This window comes from Mustela nigripes, chromosome 15, assembly GCF_022355385.1.
Source record: "Mustela nigripes isolate SB6536 chromosome 15, MUSNIG.SB6536, whole genome shotgun sequence".
Classification (NCBI taxonomy): Eukaryota; Metazoa; Chordata; class Mammalia; order Carnivora; family Mustelidae; genus Mustela; species Mustela nigripes.
Genome location: NC_081571.1, coordinates 70,575,524 through 70,593,473, shown reverse-complemented (window position 1 = coordinate 70,593,473; position 17,950 = coordinate 70,575,524). Strand labels below are relative to the sequence as shown.

The 17,950-nt window shown below is 46.5% G+C and overlaps 1 protein-coding gene across 1 annotated transcript in view; it reads right to left on the bottom strand.

Moving 5' to 3' along the window:
* Window positions 1–391: 391 nt before the first annotated feature.
* Window positions 392–17,950, bottom strand: part of DNAJC3 (DnaJ heat shock protein family (Hsp40) member C3) — a 63,153-nt gene continuing 45,594 nt past the window's right edge. Inside the window, exons 9-12 of the mRNA XM_059378254.1 lie at window positions 17,769–17,889; window positions 6,582–6,714; window positions 5,651–5,799; window positions 392–4,090 (exon numbers count right to left, since the gene is read on the bottom strand). Of these exons, the coding sequence (XP_059234237.1) occupies window positions 3,933–4,090; window positions 5,651–5,799; window positions 6,582–6,714; window positions 17,769–17,889 (561 nt within the window). The 3' untranslated portion in view covers window positions 392–3,932. The remainder of the gene's footprint in view (window positions 4,091–5,650; window positions 5,800–6,581; window positions 6,715–17,768; window positions 17,890–17,950) is intronic.

Here is a 17,950-nt window from a genome sequence, read left to right as displayed (position 1 = left end):
TGGGAGTTCAAGCCCCATGTTGGGTGTAGAGATTACTTAGAAGGAAATAAAGAACTCTGATTGAGATAAATAGTACTCCCCTCAGGCCCCAAGCAAACCTCTTTGAAGACTTTTACAGAAATGTACAAATTATGTTTTTATAAAACCCAAAGGCTTCAAACAAAGCCAATTTAAATATTAGATTTTAATAGTATTGAAACCAAAGAACTGTCCACTTAAAGTCCTAACTATCCTAGGACCTTGGGGTCAAGAGGTTTTAACCATTTCTTTTTGTGCTCAGACCTTCCTTCAGCTCCACACACAAGAGCCGCCCTCCCGTCACCCCAGCTCCGGACCACATGCAAAGCAAAGTTGGAAGGTAGATTTCTCATGAATCGAAAGCAAGAAAATACTGATTTGACCATAAATATTTTTATTAAATGTGAAAATACACAGGCATAAAAATAGTACCCATATTTGCAGACATATCTGAGACCCATTTCAATTAATTTTCTCTATGAAAACACTAAATTGAGATGGATTAGTCTTGTCTCATTCAGAACCAGCAACAGCCTTATAGTAGGAGTAGTAGTTTAACTTCTCAAACATCTCCACGTTTTCTTCCTCCACACTCTGCTTTCCACTGCAGGCAAGAGGCCACCGCAGACCAGTGCAAAACCTGTCACTCTACGTAAAGCCACGCAGTGGCTAACTGTACTCTTAAATCATTCAGCAAATGAGATCATCCATTTTAAAAAAAAATAATCCACCTATTAATATCATTTGCAATTGCAGAACAGACTCTGCTACTAACAAAAGGAATGATCTGATTTCGAGTAAGGATATTATTTGCCGACAAATTAGCATTTGCCTTCCTCCTTCCTTTAGAAGTACGGGAAAGTCACTACATTCAATTAAGTTGCATGGAGTTCGCGAGCTCACAGCACGGTTGGCACTCAGAGCTTTCGCGAGGCCCTCGCCGGCGCCCTGTGCTTAAAGGGAGGCAGCTCCAACCCAGCCTGACTGAGGAAGCGTTTTTAACTTAAGCATCTTACGCATTTTTTTTCATGGCAAATGCCACAACTTCTGTTTTCATGCCTTTGAAGTGAAATTTTCCATTTTCCACCATGAACAGGAAATGCTGCCAATTTCAAATTGTAATTCTATTAACTTTTTTCCTACTTGGTTATTTTCCCCTTTAAAAAAAATATATATGGGTAGTTTTTACATTCCATTATCAGAGTCCAAAAAAGTTGTTTTCATACTTATTAAAGATACATTTTTAATACTGACCAAAGAGAAAGATGGTTTAAAGTTAGCATTACGTCCCTCCAATTCACAGTAGTAAACTATTACAGTTGTTTTCGTTTTCAAGTTTTCATTTATCCATACCAAGAAAGCAGAGTTTCAAAAATGGGCAATAAGTTTATTCTCCTTTTAGAACCTTCTCGTGTTTTTAGGCTGATGTGTTTAATACTTGCTGCTGTGGAAAATATCCACAATGTCCAGACAAGTGATACTCCATTTCAGAAGCTTTCCAAAAAGCAAGGAAGGAATTTAAGAAAGGAATCTCCTACAGCTAAGGCTAGGTACCCCTAGGTACCCCTGATTTTACTTTTCCAGAAAGAGCCCTTTACCAGGTAGCTGCAGGCCCCAGAAACAAGAGCCAGGAGACTGGCAAGTGGAAGGAACCCAACAGCAAGGCAAATGCCTGTCAGTCCCGTGCGGTCCACCGGTGGACGAGCTCTCCCAGCGGGCCGCCGGGACCAAGGCCTGGCCCTCCGCACCCGGAGCCTCTCTCAGGGCCGGGGCGCGGCAGGGCCGGACTTCCCGGTGGACACTGTCCTCAAGTCTCTCTGTGGCGCCGGCACTTGGCACATAGCCCCTTTCTGCACTGAAGTCCAGTAAGTAACCGCACATTTCAGTTACGGCGACTAATCTGAGTCCGCGGTAAGATTTCAGGAATGGGAATTACAGGTTTATTACCGGTGTGGACAAAGCCACGCCAGCAGCTGTCTGGGCAGCGCCTGACGGTGAGCGACGGAACCAGCACCGGGACGCAGCTCCCACCGGCCAGCCCAACACCGTCCTGACTCCCTCCGGCTCCTTGGGGTGACTTCTCATCGTCTTCTCTGAATGGAAAGGCAAGTGATTTCATATTACTGTTCTGATTCTGTGTGAGAATTCGTACTTTAAAAGTAGGTAGAGGCCATTGCTAGACTGCAAAACGGTCCCAGTGACATCATGTGCCAAAGAACCAGGCTGGCGAACAACAGTGCTGATGTGATGGAGTCATGAGATCGCTAGGATGAAAGAAACAAAACGAATTTCCCTCAGAGATCCTTTCAGCACTGGCTTGAATTTTGAGACCTTAAAACAAAAGGAAAGCTGCAAACTATTCACTAATTTTCAAAATGCATTAAGTTTATTGGTACGAAACAGACTTTAAATAGGATGCGGAAAGCACACAGGCGTTTTGCTCAGTTCAACTATGTGACTTTTTCCCCTCCGTTTAGAGAAATTTCTCCACATGTGTTTCAGGATGACTGTGGAAGGAAAGGCTCTGTGCTTGGCTGCTGTGGCCAGGACCCCTCCCGCCACAGAAATTTAAATGCTTGATTTCAGAAAAACAATATATTAGACCCATACTCATCAGAATGCTCTGAGGCCGAAACAAGAAAACCTTTCCAGAATGAAAGTAGTAATTCTTGACTAAAGTAATTCTCTTAGAGTTTAAATGCAGCATCAGTAGTTCTGTAAATATTTAATGTTCTTGATTAAAGTTAACACTCAGTTTTTAGGGAAAAAAATTATCCAGTATCCAAAGACTGAATAAGTTCGTCTCTTAAAAGGTAAGAAGGGCCCGGAAGAGAGGCCTCCTGGGTGGTGGGCATGCAGCCAGAGCGACTACATTTGTAAGCGTGTATTTTTTTCTAGGGACAAGAACCAGAGGCAGCGGGGGCGGGTCAGGGGCGGGGCTCCTGTCTAACCCCGGCCTCAGACAGGGGCGGGGGGCGGGACTGCAGTCCGGGAGGGTCGGCCAGGACCCGGAGAGGCCGCCCCGCCGCCTTTATTAAAAGCGGGGAGCATGGGAGCAACTTTCCCTTTCTAAGGCAGTCCTGTTGCAGGCAGGTCTGCGGAGCTCCCGACTTCGGTTGGAGCATTTCACTCCGCACCGCAAGCCTACTGCAAGTGACACCACGGCTCTCCGATCTGGACCTACGTCGTGCCTGACTTCTCTTTCGTTCCACGGTAAACCGAAGAGCCCAAATGAGTTTACGGCTCATTCTGCGTCCGCGGTCCTCGTGTTCTCTCGCAGACGCACCGCACACGTCCATCCAGCGTCTACACCCGCAGCGCCACTCCCACCTGGCAGCGGGGTTCCTCGAAGGCGCCGTCCCTCCTGCGGCCGCCGCCGCGCTCAGGCCGGCGGAGATGGAAGCGCGTGTGGCCGCGGAGGCTCTGCCACTTCACGGGTATTTGCGAGCGACCGCGCGACCGGAAGCTAAGCGCAGGTGTCCCTAAGAACGTACGACTCGGAACACTGCCATTCTCTTCGCGAATCCTAAAACACGAGCTCGGGGCTCCGCACCCACGTCGGCACTGCTGTCCTCTGCCCCGCGGCTCCCGCGCGGCCCTGCCGAGGCCCCGGCACAGGCGCGCCCACCGCAGACCCTTCGAGACCCTCCGCGGGTCCGGCCGCAGGGGCTGCTCCGCCGGCCGCAGGGGCTGCTCCGCCCGCCGCAGAGCCGGCCTCCGCCTCCCTGCCGCCGAGCACCCACCAGCCTCCGGCCTAAAATGGATAAAACGATCTTTCCTAGTAAAACAACTCTTTGGTCATGGACAAATTAAAAGATTTGAATTTTTTTTTTTTTCATTAGGATCCTGGAACAAGGTTTCTTTGTGTTTAATCTTTAAAAAAATTAAGGAAGAGGAGCAGAAAAACAGCTGGTTTAATTGAAGTGGAATTTGAATCTAAAAGGTCCGCCCGAGCTGAAGGGATTGAAGCCCTGCCACGAGTTCCAGCTCCTGTGGAAAGGGTTGCCGCCGCCTCCTTGCTGGCTCTCGGCGTCCAGCGGGTCTTCCCCGTCGTCGAACTTCTTCCTCATTTCTAGGAAAGAAAGGCGCGCATCAGAACGCATGTGTGGGTCAGGCACTGGGCTGGGGACTCCCGACTCTGCCCTCAGCACAAGGGCCCGGACACACCTCGGGGCTCTCCCATCCCCGGACACACCGCGGGGCTCTCCCATCCCCAGCCGGCTCCCCGCGGCGCCCTCGGGGGAAAGCCTAGAGGAGGCCCGTCCCGGAGAAGGGGCGGCGTTCAGGGCTGGCAGCGCCCCGTCGCCGAGATTCGGGCCCCTGCATCTTCTCGCCTCACAAGCATCTACCCAGGGAAAACGTGCTCTGGAAAACAGGAACTGCGGAGGAGGAGAGCTCCGAAAGTCCCACGCCTGGGGTCAAAGAGCCACGTCCCCACCCGGCCCCAGCAACGCAGTCCCAACCTCGCCAACCCTGCGAGCGTCTGACTGGCTTCCTGGGCCTCGGTCTTGGATCCGAGCAGGGCGGGGTTCCCGGGCACCGCTCAGGAGGCCGCCTGCGCGGCAGTCCCCGGCAGTGCCGAGGAAGGTCCCGATGAGACCGAGACTAAGGCTGACGAAGGGGACCGAGGAACGCTGCGGCGGGGCAGGAGGGCAGCCTAGCATCCTCCGAGACCGCAGGAACAGCGGCTGGGAAAAAGTGACAACACAAAAGAACTCGTAGCGACTGCAAGGGCAGTTCTTGAAGCTTCTGTGACCGTCCGTCCCCCGTGCTCGGTGCGAGCTCAGGGCACAGACGGAGCATGGCGGGGACAAGCCTCTGCTGAGCACAGAACGGCGCATCCCGCGGACTCCGGAAGGGCGTGTCTGCTCTCTTGTGGGGTGCGCAGAGGCCCACAGAGCTTCCACTCCAGGGCTTGAGCAGATGTTCAAAAAAGATCTGCCAAATGGGTATAAGGTGTGATTTCCCTCTATTTCTGGCGAATCTGTCTAGCTCAAGTCTAGCTCCTGCTGACACCGAAGACCTACAAAAGGAAGAGTTATTCGCTTCCGTTAAATTCCCCCGGAAATGTCCAAACATCGTTCAGTATTACCTAATTTCTCCGTCTTCTCTCATTTCCCAGGCCCTGTCAGCGCACGGTAACAGCATTTCCAGCAACCAGCAAAGCTAACCAACCCCGGACTTGGGGCAAGATTCCCGGGGAACACAGACGACAGGCAGCCCCCGCCCGGGCTGGGGGTACGTTCGGGCCTGGCACCCCGGCTCCCTACTCAAGCGCCTCCAGGTTCCAGAGGAAGAATCTGTCATCATCGGTCTGGGGAGGTGGAGGGAACCTAGAACCTCCCCTCACTGTGGTGCGTTCCTGTCGCCCGCGCGAGAGCGGAGACTGGGCTCTGGTCACTTGTGCAGGAAGCGGGGCGTCAAACCGGGCCTCCCGCTTCCGAATCTGCCGCTGCCCGACCGCGCGGGGCCCAGGAGGGCCGGAGTGTGTCGGGGGCGGGCCTGGGGCTGGACTCGCGGAGCTGCGAGGCGGGGGAGCCCGCCCAGCCCCGCGTCTGCCTCCGCCCCAGTCGGCGAAGCAGCGGAGGTAGTAAGTCACGGCGCGGCCTCGGCCGCCTGCAGAGACCCGTACCTGGATCCGAGAGAACTTCTTTAGCAGCCGCTATGTCGATGAACTTCTTCTCCGCTTTTTTCTTTTCTTCCTCATTCTGGAAGTTATCTGGGTGCCACTGCAGAGCTAATTTTCGGTATGCTTTAATGATTTCTTGCTTTTTGGCGTTTCTGAGCAGTATTAAGATTAACGCTCATTAGTCAAGAAGTGCCACCTCACCGCCCCGGAAACTCAGACAGTCACGATCCCGCAGGCAGCCCCGCGGCCTGCTCTTCCCGTCCGCGCCAGTGTGGCCACGGCCGCGCGCCTAACCTGCGCTTCTGGGGGATCATTAAAGCTGCTTCAGAATCTCAATGGGAAGAAATTACTTTTGATCTTTGCAGTTTTCTCTCTTAAAAAAAAAAATCAGACCCATTTTTAAACTTTCTGAATTTCCGACCCACCTGATAACAATTCCTGGCATTAAGAACTAACTGTGACTCTGAACCACACTCCTGTTTTGCTTCTGGTTTCCTTCGTTCTGGTCAGACCTTCGATTGAAAGACTGATGGTTCCCTTGCACAGAGAAGGTGGATCTTGTATCATTTACCTAGCTTTTGTCTCTCCGTGCGTGTATTAATTCTCGAAGTGCCACTTTATTCTTAGGCCTGAAGAAGTTTGCTTTTCCCCCTCCTGTCCCCCCAAAAGAAAGCTCACTCCTCTTCACCCTTCCCCAAAAGTCTAGGCCAGGGCCTACTCATGCTACAGCGTCCTCCCTCTGTCGCCAACTACTAAGTCCCCCAGCCTTGCAGTGCTAGTCTCTTTAAAGAAATCTACCTGTAACAAAATAGCTGTCTGATGGTTACGATGTGAAAGATGGTTAGGTTTGATCCAGGACCGAAATTACATAAAGTAAGGAACTCAATCAGAGGAGGATGAAAGAAAATAACAATGTAAATTTTAAATAACTCACCTTTTTACTCCCAAGATTTTATAATAATCTCGTTTCTGTGACTGTTTCAATAGCCTCTGTGCCTTCTCTAGACCTTCCCGAATCTGCTGGTCATTTTCATTGTGTTCCTGTGCAGTTTCGTAATCCTGAATAGCTGTCACGAGGTTTAAGATAACGCTGTTAAAGGAACCGGAACTTACAACCTCTACTTATCCTGTCAGGCTGATCTCGCCATTACTGCTAAGAGCCTAAGAGATGGTGATGATTTTGTTAGGCAACTTATGAAAGGCATAATTAAAGCTGGATTTAGGTAGCTTTTTCCTCCCATTCAATAAAACTCACTGCTGTTTACTCGCCCACCTTCCCTCCGGCACAGCTTCACATCCACACTTGACACAAGGCAGCCTTTCCATCACTGTGACTGAACTGATCCTTACATAGGAAAATAAGACGGTGGCAAAGGAAATCTGCACCATCAGCTACAGGTCCACAATTCAGAAGAATCAGAGGCTTAGAAAGGGAGCAAGGGGAAGCACCAGCAATCAGAGTGTCGAAGTCCTAGGGATTTCAACAGGAACTATTACAAACCTGCTTTCTTAAGCTACTGGTCAAAGCAGAGGACACTGTCCTGGTGTGGGACGTCTGGTTAACAATCCACATCACAGCTTTTGCCTTATTTTAGAATACCTGAGTATCTAGAACACAAGGCATCAGGAGATCTGAGTCATGTAGAAAAGCGTCAACATAGCAAGCCCGAGACTGTTCTCCTTCGAAAGGCCCGCTGGCAAGGTCAGTCCTGGCTGGCGTCTCAGAAGATGGCCTTCAGGAGCGCTCCCACCATCACCTGGTGAGAATGGCTCACCAGGCCTCAGTGTTTGTACAGATAATGTTTATGTGAAATATCGTCTTTCCCTCTGGGAATCTGGCACGGCAGAAGGTGCCCGGCTGACCCCTCATGAATGTCCCGGGCACCGGCGCTCCAGAGAGCTTCCCCAGCAGACAGCACCTTGCACGTATGGAGGAACTGCAGCTCGTCCTATCATTTCAAAGAGAAAGGCTCTTGGAATCCTCTACTGCTTTTCTCTGGAGTTTGTGCCATGTGTCTTTTCCCTTTCCTGATGTTACTCTGTGTCCTTTCAGTAGAATAAATCTCAGCCTGAGTCCCACTGTGCGCTGAGTCCCATGTGTGCTACGAAGTCCCCAAATCTGGGAGTGGTCTTGAGGAGCAGACATCTCAAATAAGGGACTGTTAGGTCCGAATTCTAGTTTCTATGTGAGTGCATTTCACTATAGGGAAAACATCTCTCTGGATAACATGTCTGAGGATTCGTACTGGCCACGGCTCATCCTGGAAGGGATTCAGGGAGGCACCGGGTCCTCCTGACAAACTGCCAGAAGGTCAACAGCGGCCTAACACCCCGTCACAATGCCTAGCGCTTCCCTCACTCTATCTCACCACACAGACATCAGCCGTTTCCCATGAGCACAAGAACAAGGATGAGGACAGGACAATAAGATACTTTGAGAGAGACCACCTTCACATAACTTTTATTACAGTATATTATAATTATTCTAGTACTATTAATCTCTTACTATGCCTGATTTATAAGTTAAACTTTATTTTTTTCTTACCCATATAAACTTTATTTTTTTCTTACCCATATATACCCATGATAGTCTATTTCGGGCTGGATGTGATCTGCAGTTTTAGGCATCCACTGGGGGTCTTGAAAGGCATCCCCCGCAGATTAAGGGAGAATGGCTGAAATTTGCCTGAACTACAGAGAAAAATGAACCAATACTACCTCTGGTCCATGGCGGGGGGTGGGGGTGGGGAGGGGGAGTGACACACATTTCAAGCTTTTATTCTAAGTCCTGCCTCAATGCATTAATACTAAAAATATGAAACTACAGCCCTCCAAGTCACAGTGACATCATAAAATACCTTTCCAATTTAGAACACAAAACTGTCATAGTAGTGAGGTTTAAATTAACAACTACTAACCATAGTACTCAGTATCACAAGCTAGTAAGGAAACGTACTTTGAAGGAATTCGATACAAGAGGAAAATGTTTCAATACATGCAATTTTGCTATTTATGCAAACTCTACATTTAAAACATATTTTCATTCTTAAATGTTCAGAGTATCTCCTCCAAAGCAGGCTTCTATAGCCTATCCTTTTATTAAAACTTAAGGTGGACACATTTCTCCCAATCCAGAAAAAATATAAGGTTGTTTCCTACATTCACATCATTACAGGCAGGTAATTTAATTAGAAACTTAGTATGGGTGATGTTAAAACTTCCCATAGACATAAATGAGCTAGATCATTTTTAATTATATTTTCTCAGATTCTACCCTCCAAGGAGTCATCTTTAAAGAAAAAGTAAGTAACATCCAATTATGTTTCTCCTATACTGTAATTAAGCAACCACACAAAGTAGAATAAGTTAGAAATATTAAGACCCTGAAAAAAAAATCTATTACATATTAGCCAATTCATTTTCTATCCTCTGAACCTAAAAAAACTTCCCAAATCCTTTTTCTCCCATACTCCCCATTCAGTTCTTCCTAAGGCACAGTGCAAGCAAGGAAGCACAGGAGCGCGCCTCCCTTCCGTCCCACTCCCCCTCCGAAAGGCCAAGATGATGATGGGACTGTGGCAGCACTAAAAACAGACCAGAAATTTTCCTAAATTTCTGAAAGAGAGGAAGCAAATGGATTATTAATAATTAATAAACCTAAGTAGAGAAAACCACCATCCAAGTAGAAGCCCGAGCAGATTGCGGAGCCATTCTTTTTGGCCAAGCACCGAGGGTCTGTGAGATGGCGAAGCCCCCCTTCGCAGCCACCCCGCGGGGCCCAGAACCAGCTGCGAAGCTGAGTCGCAACTGTGCCCAAGCAGAGGCCGCGGGGACCACGAACAGACGCAGAGCCCAGCCCCCGGGCACTCGAGATCTCCACGGCAGACCTGGACCTGACCGAGGAAAAGCGGTTCCACCCGGAATGTCAACACACGGAAGGGCCCGAGCAGGAGAGTCCGGCAACTAACGCGCCGCTTCCCCCCCCCCCCCCCCCGCAACTAGCAAGACAGCGCGGCGCACAGGCAAGTCTTCCCGCGAACCAGTCCTCCCCACTTCAAGCCTGCCCGCAGCTCCCCAGGGCAGAAGCAGCATTCCAAAGACCGATGTGCACGGCTGCACACAACTGCCCCCTTTCACTCCACAGTCCGTCAGCAAATCCCAGATCAGCTTCCCTTCAAAACGCACCCGGAGTGGCGCGGCCGCCGTCACCACGGCCCGGCGCCCGCTACGCCGCAGGCCGACCTCAGTACACCTGCGCAGCTGCCACGGCTCCGGAACAGCTGCTCCCCACTTGCATCCTCCTTCCCCGAGCAGTCTGCTCTCAGCACAGGGACTCAGACGGCCTTTTAAAGAGCACATCAGACCCTGTATAATATGCCCACGGAATACCAATCTCCTCCTCCTGAGTATCAAGCAAAACAGTCTGCACCAGGGCTGCTAAAATGAGCTCGTGTCAACTGAATCCAAGATGAGAGGGGGAAGCAAATCGTGAGAAAGCTCAATGGCAAAAAAAAAATAATAATAAAAATAAATAAAATCACAGAAAATACACTTTCTGGGTGTATGGGTTCACCCTACAGTGACAGCTTCTATCCTTTGCATATTGTGAGAACCATGAAATCCAGAGCCCGACGGTGAGTTAAAGCAGAGGCCTTACTGGGGAAAAGTCGGGAACAAAGACAAGAGCAAATTGTCTTGGGCAACACGTGTCAGGAGCCCCCGACAACCAGCCCCCTGCAACCATGCGCGCTCTGAAGGTGCGGGGCTCATTCTCAGTGCAAAAAGATCTACACCTTTGGTAGCAAAGGAGCAGCCGGGCCGGCAGCAGATGACCTGGACACGGTGTGGCTCAGAGCAGCAGAGAGGGCGGGGCCGTACAGAGAGGCCCTTTGAGCAGGAGGCAGGATGTCTGTGCAAACTGAAGCCCAGACTAGTGCAACTGTTACATACAGAAGGCTGCCCCGCCCCTGGTGCTCCATGACGCGCACGCGCGCGCACAGACACACACACACACACACACACAGCCAAGGCACTTTCCGACGAATAGGGCAGGATAAGCCAAGTCCTTTTATGATCATCTTGTTTTAAACAGTACGGCATCAATTCAAAGACAATTTTTAAACTGCAACAGAAGAGAGCACCTAAACTTGCCTGATGAACATACATCAGAACAACAGCCCAAATACATGAAAATTCTGAGCAGACATTATGGCATGAATTTTTTAAAAATCCAATCACCTCTTTTAAGGGTACTCACAAAGCAGAATAAGAACTCAACAAAGAGGGGAACCTGAGTAGCTCAGATGGTTGGGAGTCTGTCTTCGGCTCAGGTCATGACCTCAGGGCCCTGGGATCGAGCCCCACATCAGGCTCCCTGCTTGGTGGGAAGCCCGCTTCTCCCTCTCCTCTGCTTCCCCCCTGCTTCTGCTCTCTCAAATGAATAAATAAAACCTTAAAAAACAAAAACAAAAACACTCAGCAAAAAGACAAAGAGAAGATAAAAATGTGAGTAGTTAATACTCAAAAAGATCAAAACTATCACAGAAGTACAGATGAAATGAGGATCAGCCCATGAAGCAGAAGCAAATGGGAAAAAAATAAGGACATAATGAAATGGAAATAAAGAGTTTAAAAGGACTAGAGAAAAAAATGGCAGCTTTACATAACAACTGGCTAGGAAAGCGAGAAGGCCCAAATTTTCTGAGTTCTTACAACCAGTGGGGCTTCAAGCCTGGGATTTCAGGGCTCAGCGCGCCTGGCTCTGGGAGAGCTCCGAGGACACGGCATCGCTCTGAGAGAAGGCAGAGCAGTCACCCGCGGACACACAGCATGGAAACAGCCACCTGAAGCACACCCCGGCACACAGCAGGCAGGTTACTCGCTTGTTTCAGAGTGTGTCCCGGAAAGGCAGCATTCTCAGAGAGACCCCTCTGGGGACAAAGGAACCGGTGGCCAGTGCCATTTCCCTGCCGCCTGGCTCAGGGTAAGTACAGAGCCACCGGCAGGAACCGGGGCAGTGCCAACACTCGCCACCTCATCTGCTTACACCCAGCGCCACCAACACTATGCTGCAGAAGAACCGCCCGTCCCGGGCATGCCTGCCTCAGTCCCAGTAGGCGGGCGGCCCCCCGCAAGACCCGCACCAACTCCTGCCGGCACCGCGGCTCCCCATCTGGGAGTCGTGTGAGGCCCTGGTTCCAACAGCAACAGGTCATGTCTCACAAGCCGACCAGAGCACATCTGGTTGAAACTCAGCACAGTCAGGCCAGGGACCAAACACTGCCCACAACTGGCAAGCAGAGCCTCTGCGGACGATGGCGTGAAGGATAAAGTGGCCAGGACACGGGAGGGCACACCCTGGACACACTCCCCGAAGCGGCAGGCCCTGGGCACAGGGGATACTGCGTGGCAGGGGACTGTAGTGCCTCTTCTTCAGAAGGCCATCCCCCTCGAGAACAGGAGAAAGAGCTGACTTTCCTCACACACAGAAACAGGCACAGAGACTTCGACAAATGAGAAGACGGAAGAATTTATCCCAAATGAAAGAAGAAGACGAGGTCACAGCCACAGATCTAAGTAAGAAAGATCTAAGTAACATGCCTGACGGAGAATTGACAGCAATGACTGATGGGTCACAGGGATTCTCAGTGGACTTCAGAAAGAGTAGAGAACATCAGTGAGATGATTAACACAGAGATAAGGAATAACACAGCAGAAATAAAGGGCCCAATAAACAAAATGAGAAACACACCTATGGAAAGACCACCCATTGCCATCTGATCGCCACGACCACCTTTGAGAGACCCACATTATTCGTATCAAAACAGTGCCTTTTGGACTTGGGACTTTTGGAACTAATTCTCTTTTCATTTGTGGCTGAATGTCATATGTACAATAAATAATCTCTTCTGCTGTCTTAGCTGAAGAAAAAAAAGATACTAGCAAACCAAATACAACAATATATTAAAAAGATCATTCAACACCATCAAGTGGGATTTATTCCTGGGTGCAAGTGTGGTGCAGTATTTGCAAACCAACCACAGCATGATACATCACATCCGTAAGAGGAAGGATAAGAACCATATAATCATTCCAGTAGATGCAGAAAAAGCATTACACAAAGTACAACATGCATTCATGATTAAACAAAACAAAACAAAACAAAACCCTCTCAGCAAAGTAGGTATAGAGGGAACACACCTCAACATAATAAAGGCCATATATGAATACCCCACAGCAAACATCGTCCTCAATGAAGAAAAACTGAGAGCCTTTTCCCTAAGGTCAGGAACAAGATAAGGATGTCCGTTCTCACCACTTCTATTCAACAAAGCACTGGAAATCCTAGCCACAGCAATCAGACAACAGAAAGAAATAGAAGGCATCCAAATCAGTAAAGAAGAAATAAAACTTCCACTCTTTACATATTACATGATACTATACACAGAAAACCCAAAAAGATTCAATTGAGAAACAGCTAGAACAGATCAAGAAATTAATTAAAGTCACAGGATACAAAATCAATCCACAGAAATCTGCTGCATTCCACCAATAATAAAGCATCAGAAAGAGAAATGAAAAACAATCCCATTTACAGTTGCACCCCCAAAATAAGATACCCAGGGATAAACCTAGCCAAAGAGGTGAAAGTCTTGTACTCTGAAAACTATAAAACACTGATGAAAGAAACTGAAAACGACACAAAGAAATGGAAAGACATTCTATGCTCACAGATTGGAAGAACAAATATTGTTAAAATGTCTACACTACCCAAAACAATCTATACATTTAATGCACTCCCTCTCAAAACACCAACAGCATCTTTCACAGGCTGAAAAAAAACTATCCTAACATTTGTATGGAACCACGTTAGACCACAAATAGCCACAGCAATCTTGAAAAGCAAAGCTGGAGGCATCGCAATTCCAGGCGCTACGTCAAAATAAAAAGCTTCTGCACAACGAAGGAAAGGATGAACAAAACTAAAAGGTAACCTACTAAATGGGAGAAGATCCCTGCGGTGACATATCCAGTAAAGGAATAGTATCCAAAATATATAAAGAACGTATAAAACTCAGCACCCCAAAAAAACAAATAATCCAATTTTAAAATAGGCAGAAGACATGAACTGACTGACACTGCTTCAAAGAAGACATCCAGATGGTCAACAGACACCTGATAAGATGCTCATCATCACTCTCATTAGGGAAATGCATATCAAAACTATAATGAGTTATCAGCTCAAAGCTGTCAGAATGGCTAAAACCAATACAAGAAGCAACAGGTGCTGGCAAGGATGTGCAGAAAAAGGAACCCTCTTACCACTGTTGGTGGGAATGCAAGCTGGTGCGGCCACTCTGTAAAATAGTACAGAGGTTCCTCAAAAAGTTAAAACTAGAACGACCCTACAACCTAGGAATTGCATTACTGGGTATTTACCCAAAGAATACAAAAATACTAATTCAAGGGGATACAAGCACTTCTATGTGCATAACAGCATTATTCACAACAGCCAAGATATGGAAGCCCCAAGTGTCCCTGGATAGATGAAAAGATAAAGATGTGGTTATTTAGGGGCGCCTGGGTGGCTCGAATGGTTGAGCCTCTGCCTTCAGCCCAAGTCACGCTCTCAGGGTCCTGGGATCGAGCCCTGCATCAGGTTCCCTGCTCAGTGGGAAGCCTACTTCCCTCTTTCCCTCTGCCTGCCTCGTGATCTCTCTCTGTCAAATAAATTAATTTTTTTTTAAAGATGTGGTATTTATCTACAACAGAATATAATAAAGACTGAAATCTTGCCACTGCAATGACACGGATAGAGCTGGCGAGTATAATGTTAAGTGAAAGAAGTCAGTCAGTGAACGACCAATACCATGTGATTTCATTCACTGTGAAATTTAAGAAACACAACACAACAAGCAAAAGGAAAAAGAGACAAATCAAGGAACCGACACTTTTTTTTTTAAGTAATCTCTACATCCAGAGTGGGGCTCAAATTCACAATGCCAAGATTAAGAGTCACATGCTTTACCGAATAAGCCAGCCAGATGCCCTTCAGGCTCTTAACTCTAGAGAACAAACTGATGGTTCCCAGAGTGGGAGTGGGGAGGGGAAGGGTGAAATGGGCGACAGAGATCCCGGAGTGCGCCAGTGACTGAAATAAAAACTTTAAAAAATGGTTAAGACGGCCAATTTTATATGACTTTTCCTACAAGAAAAATAAAAATAAAATAAGTGGTATAGTCAGACTCAAATTCAGGACTAATTCTAAATCCCATACTCTTTCCACTATGACCTTATCGATAAACTAGGCTCATTCGTCCAGCCAGTGTGGTGGCCGGCTACGTGCTGGGCACAAGTAGCAGAGACAGATCAGCTAATAAAACAGACGCAGGTCCTCACGCTGCTTACATTCTAGCCAATACAACTGCTTACCTCATAAGGACACTTGAATCATCCCTATATTCAAAGGAACTTTATCTACATTTAGTAAGGCCTGAATGTCCGTTTGCTCCTCTCAAAAACTATGAAAAGAATTACACATATAGATCCGAAGAGCCGCCTTCATTTTTCATGACCTCAGAGGCATCCACAAACAACAATCTTACTTTACTTACTTTCTTGTGAGTGGAATCCCCTAATACCTTTCCTGTCATAATCCCCAAATTAATAAATCTCTATGTTCCATTATTCACTACAAACCTTGTTTTTCTTTATCCATTACATTCTTATCACTTTGAATTGCTTATTTAAAAAAAGATAAAACCAGTAAAGAGAATATAGAAAGCCTCATATTTCAAAACGTGATTTAGCCTAGTTAATAAGAGTACCAGTCATCCACATCATTTGTTAAACCTCCAACTCAAATCTAAACAATGCAAGTAATACACTTCAGTTTGAATTATAGAGGCCCCCTTGGCACCCCAGCCCAGCCTCAAACGGAGAGACCTAGTAAGCCCATTCCCAACCTCTCCGTGAAGTTGCTTGATTGCCATACTTTGGACTCAAACAACCATTTTTATTCTAAAACATAATTCAGAAAGATTCCCCAGTATACAATCCAAACATACCAACGAAGACAAATAAATTCCTATTTAAAAGATATTTTAAAGGGAAAAACGGACCCCAAAGACGGATCTATTCTATTAAATCAGTGCTAAGCATCTTTTTCTTTAAGAATGAAGCTATCCAGTTTCCCTAAAAAACAAGTCAGTTTAGCATTCAAGTGACAGAAGCATCTTCAAATTATCTTTAGCGGCCTACAAGACTTAACCTCCTTTGAACAGCTAAGCTTTTTATATTCTTCTGCAACTTCTCTAATTTCACAATTAGAACTGAGGATTTAAATACAGATGACAGAAGTACCTGTGATGAACTCCCCAAAACTAATGGAATGCAAACTCCTAGACTACAGCCCGTCTCACCGAGTACACAGAGTAGCTCGGAAGTGTAGAGAAACGGTGCTAACAGGGTTTTCTTGAAGATCATTCTGATTACATACATTTCAAGCCTCACTCAAACCAAGGTCTATACTGTAAAATATCCCACAAATAGCAGTACCTAGAGTTGTCATCACTCACAGGAAACTGCTTAGGAGCAAGATTCTTGTCAAACTCTGAAAAGCAGGAAAAAAGTCAACGTTCAGTGTGTCTTAAAATATAATCAAATGAGAGGCACCTGGGTGGCTCAGTCAGTTACACATCCCAACTCTTGATTTTTGCTTAGGTCACAACCTCAGAGACATGAGAACAAGCCCCTCTGGGCGTGGAGCCTGCTTAGGATTCCCACTTTCCGTCTGCCTCTTCTGCTCCCTACATGCACGCCTGCTCGCTCTCTCAAAAAATAAAAGTTCCACAAACCTACCTGAATTACCACTGCTGCAGATGCATTCTCAGTGCATTTAAAATGTTATCCAGGATTACCACTTCCCATAATATAATTATTTTAATAAGACATTAATACATATTAACAGTCATACATTTTACTATATATTCAGTGCTTAAATGGAGGGGAAAATAGAGTACCACAAGCCAAGTTTCACCAGAAAAATACTCTGGCCATTTTCAACTTAAAATGCCTTATCTGATTTGAAATGAAAACTTTGTAATAAGGGCTACAGGGCTTGGTTCTTTTAAAGACCATCACACTTAAATGTCCATACCATACGGTCACATCAAAAAGTCACAAAACAATAAATGTGAAAGGATTCTTTTTTAATATATACTACTGTATATATCTTAGTTTTCTTCCAAAGGAGAACTATTTATTAATTTATTCGAGGCCCTTACAACATCTAACAGGAAACTCTTACTTCAACCTTAACAAAGTAGGATACGCAACTATCCTAATGTCACTCAACAGCTCAGTGGTCACAGATGATCTTTCCATATTTAGGCACGTATGACATATCTGTGTGTGTGTGTGTGTGTGTGTGTATATGTTGTAGGTGTAATATGTATACCATGCATATGCATGGAATATATATTAATATATAAAAATATATGGGGCACCTGGGTGGCTCAGTGGGTTAAAGCCTCTGCCTTCAGCTCAGGTCATGATTCCAGGGTCCTGGGATGGAGCCCCACATCGGGCTCTCTGATCAACAGGGAGCCTGCTTCCCTTCCTCTTTCTCTGCCTGCCTCTCTGCCTACTTGTGATTTCCATCTGTCAAATAAATAAATAAAATCTTTTTAAAAATAAATAAATAAATAGATAAATAAATAGATTTTTTAATAAAATATATATAGATCTATAAAGCACAGACTAATATATATGCACAGAAAAGTCTCAAAGATAGAAATCCCAGATGAACAGTGATTACCTCTGAATGATATGAAATCTAACACTTAAATTTTCTATGTTGCTATTTAACTATTCTAACTTGTCTACAACAAATAAAGGCTAAAATGTCTGAACTGGTTTCAGCGGCAGAACGCTCTCCTCATGCGGTATGTCCTCCAAGTTCCACTAAGGAAGAATCCCCCAGTTCTCTGCCATGTTCCTGCAGTCGTCAATGTTTCCAGCTACTCTGGTCAACTTGTTCTAAACAAAGGATGTTAAGCGTGTGCTAATTTCCAATACATCAACTTCCAGGTACTGCAAATCAAATTCCTTAAAGATTTACCTTCATCATACATTTCCTCTATCAAATAGGCCTCTGCTCGGTCTTTCAGAGCATTCACATTGTCAGGCTCCACCTGCAGAACTTCAGAACATACTCGAATAGCTTCAACAGGCTTCTCATCCTACAAACAAATATGAGAAAAGGATTTATGGTTGTTATTCCATATATTAAGTTTTTACACT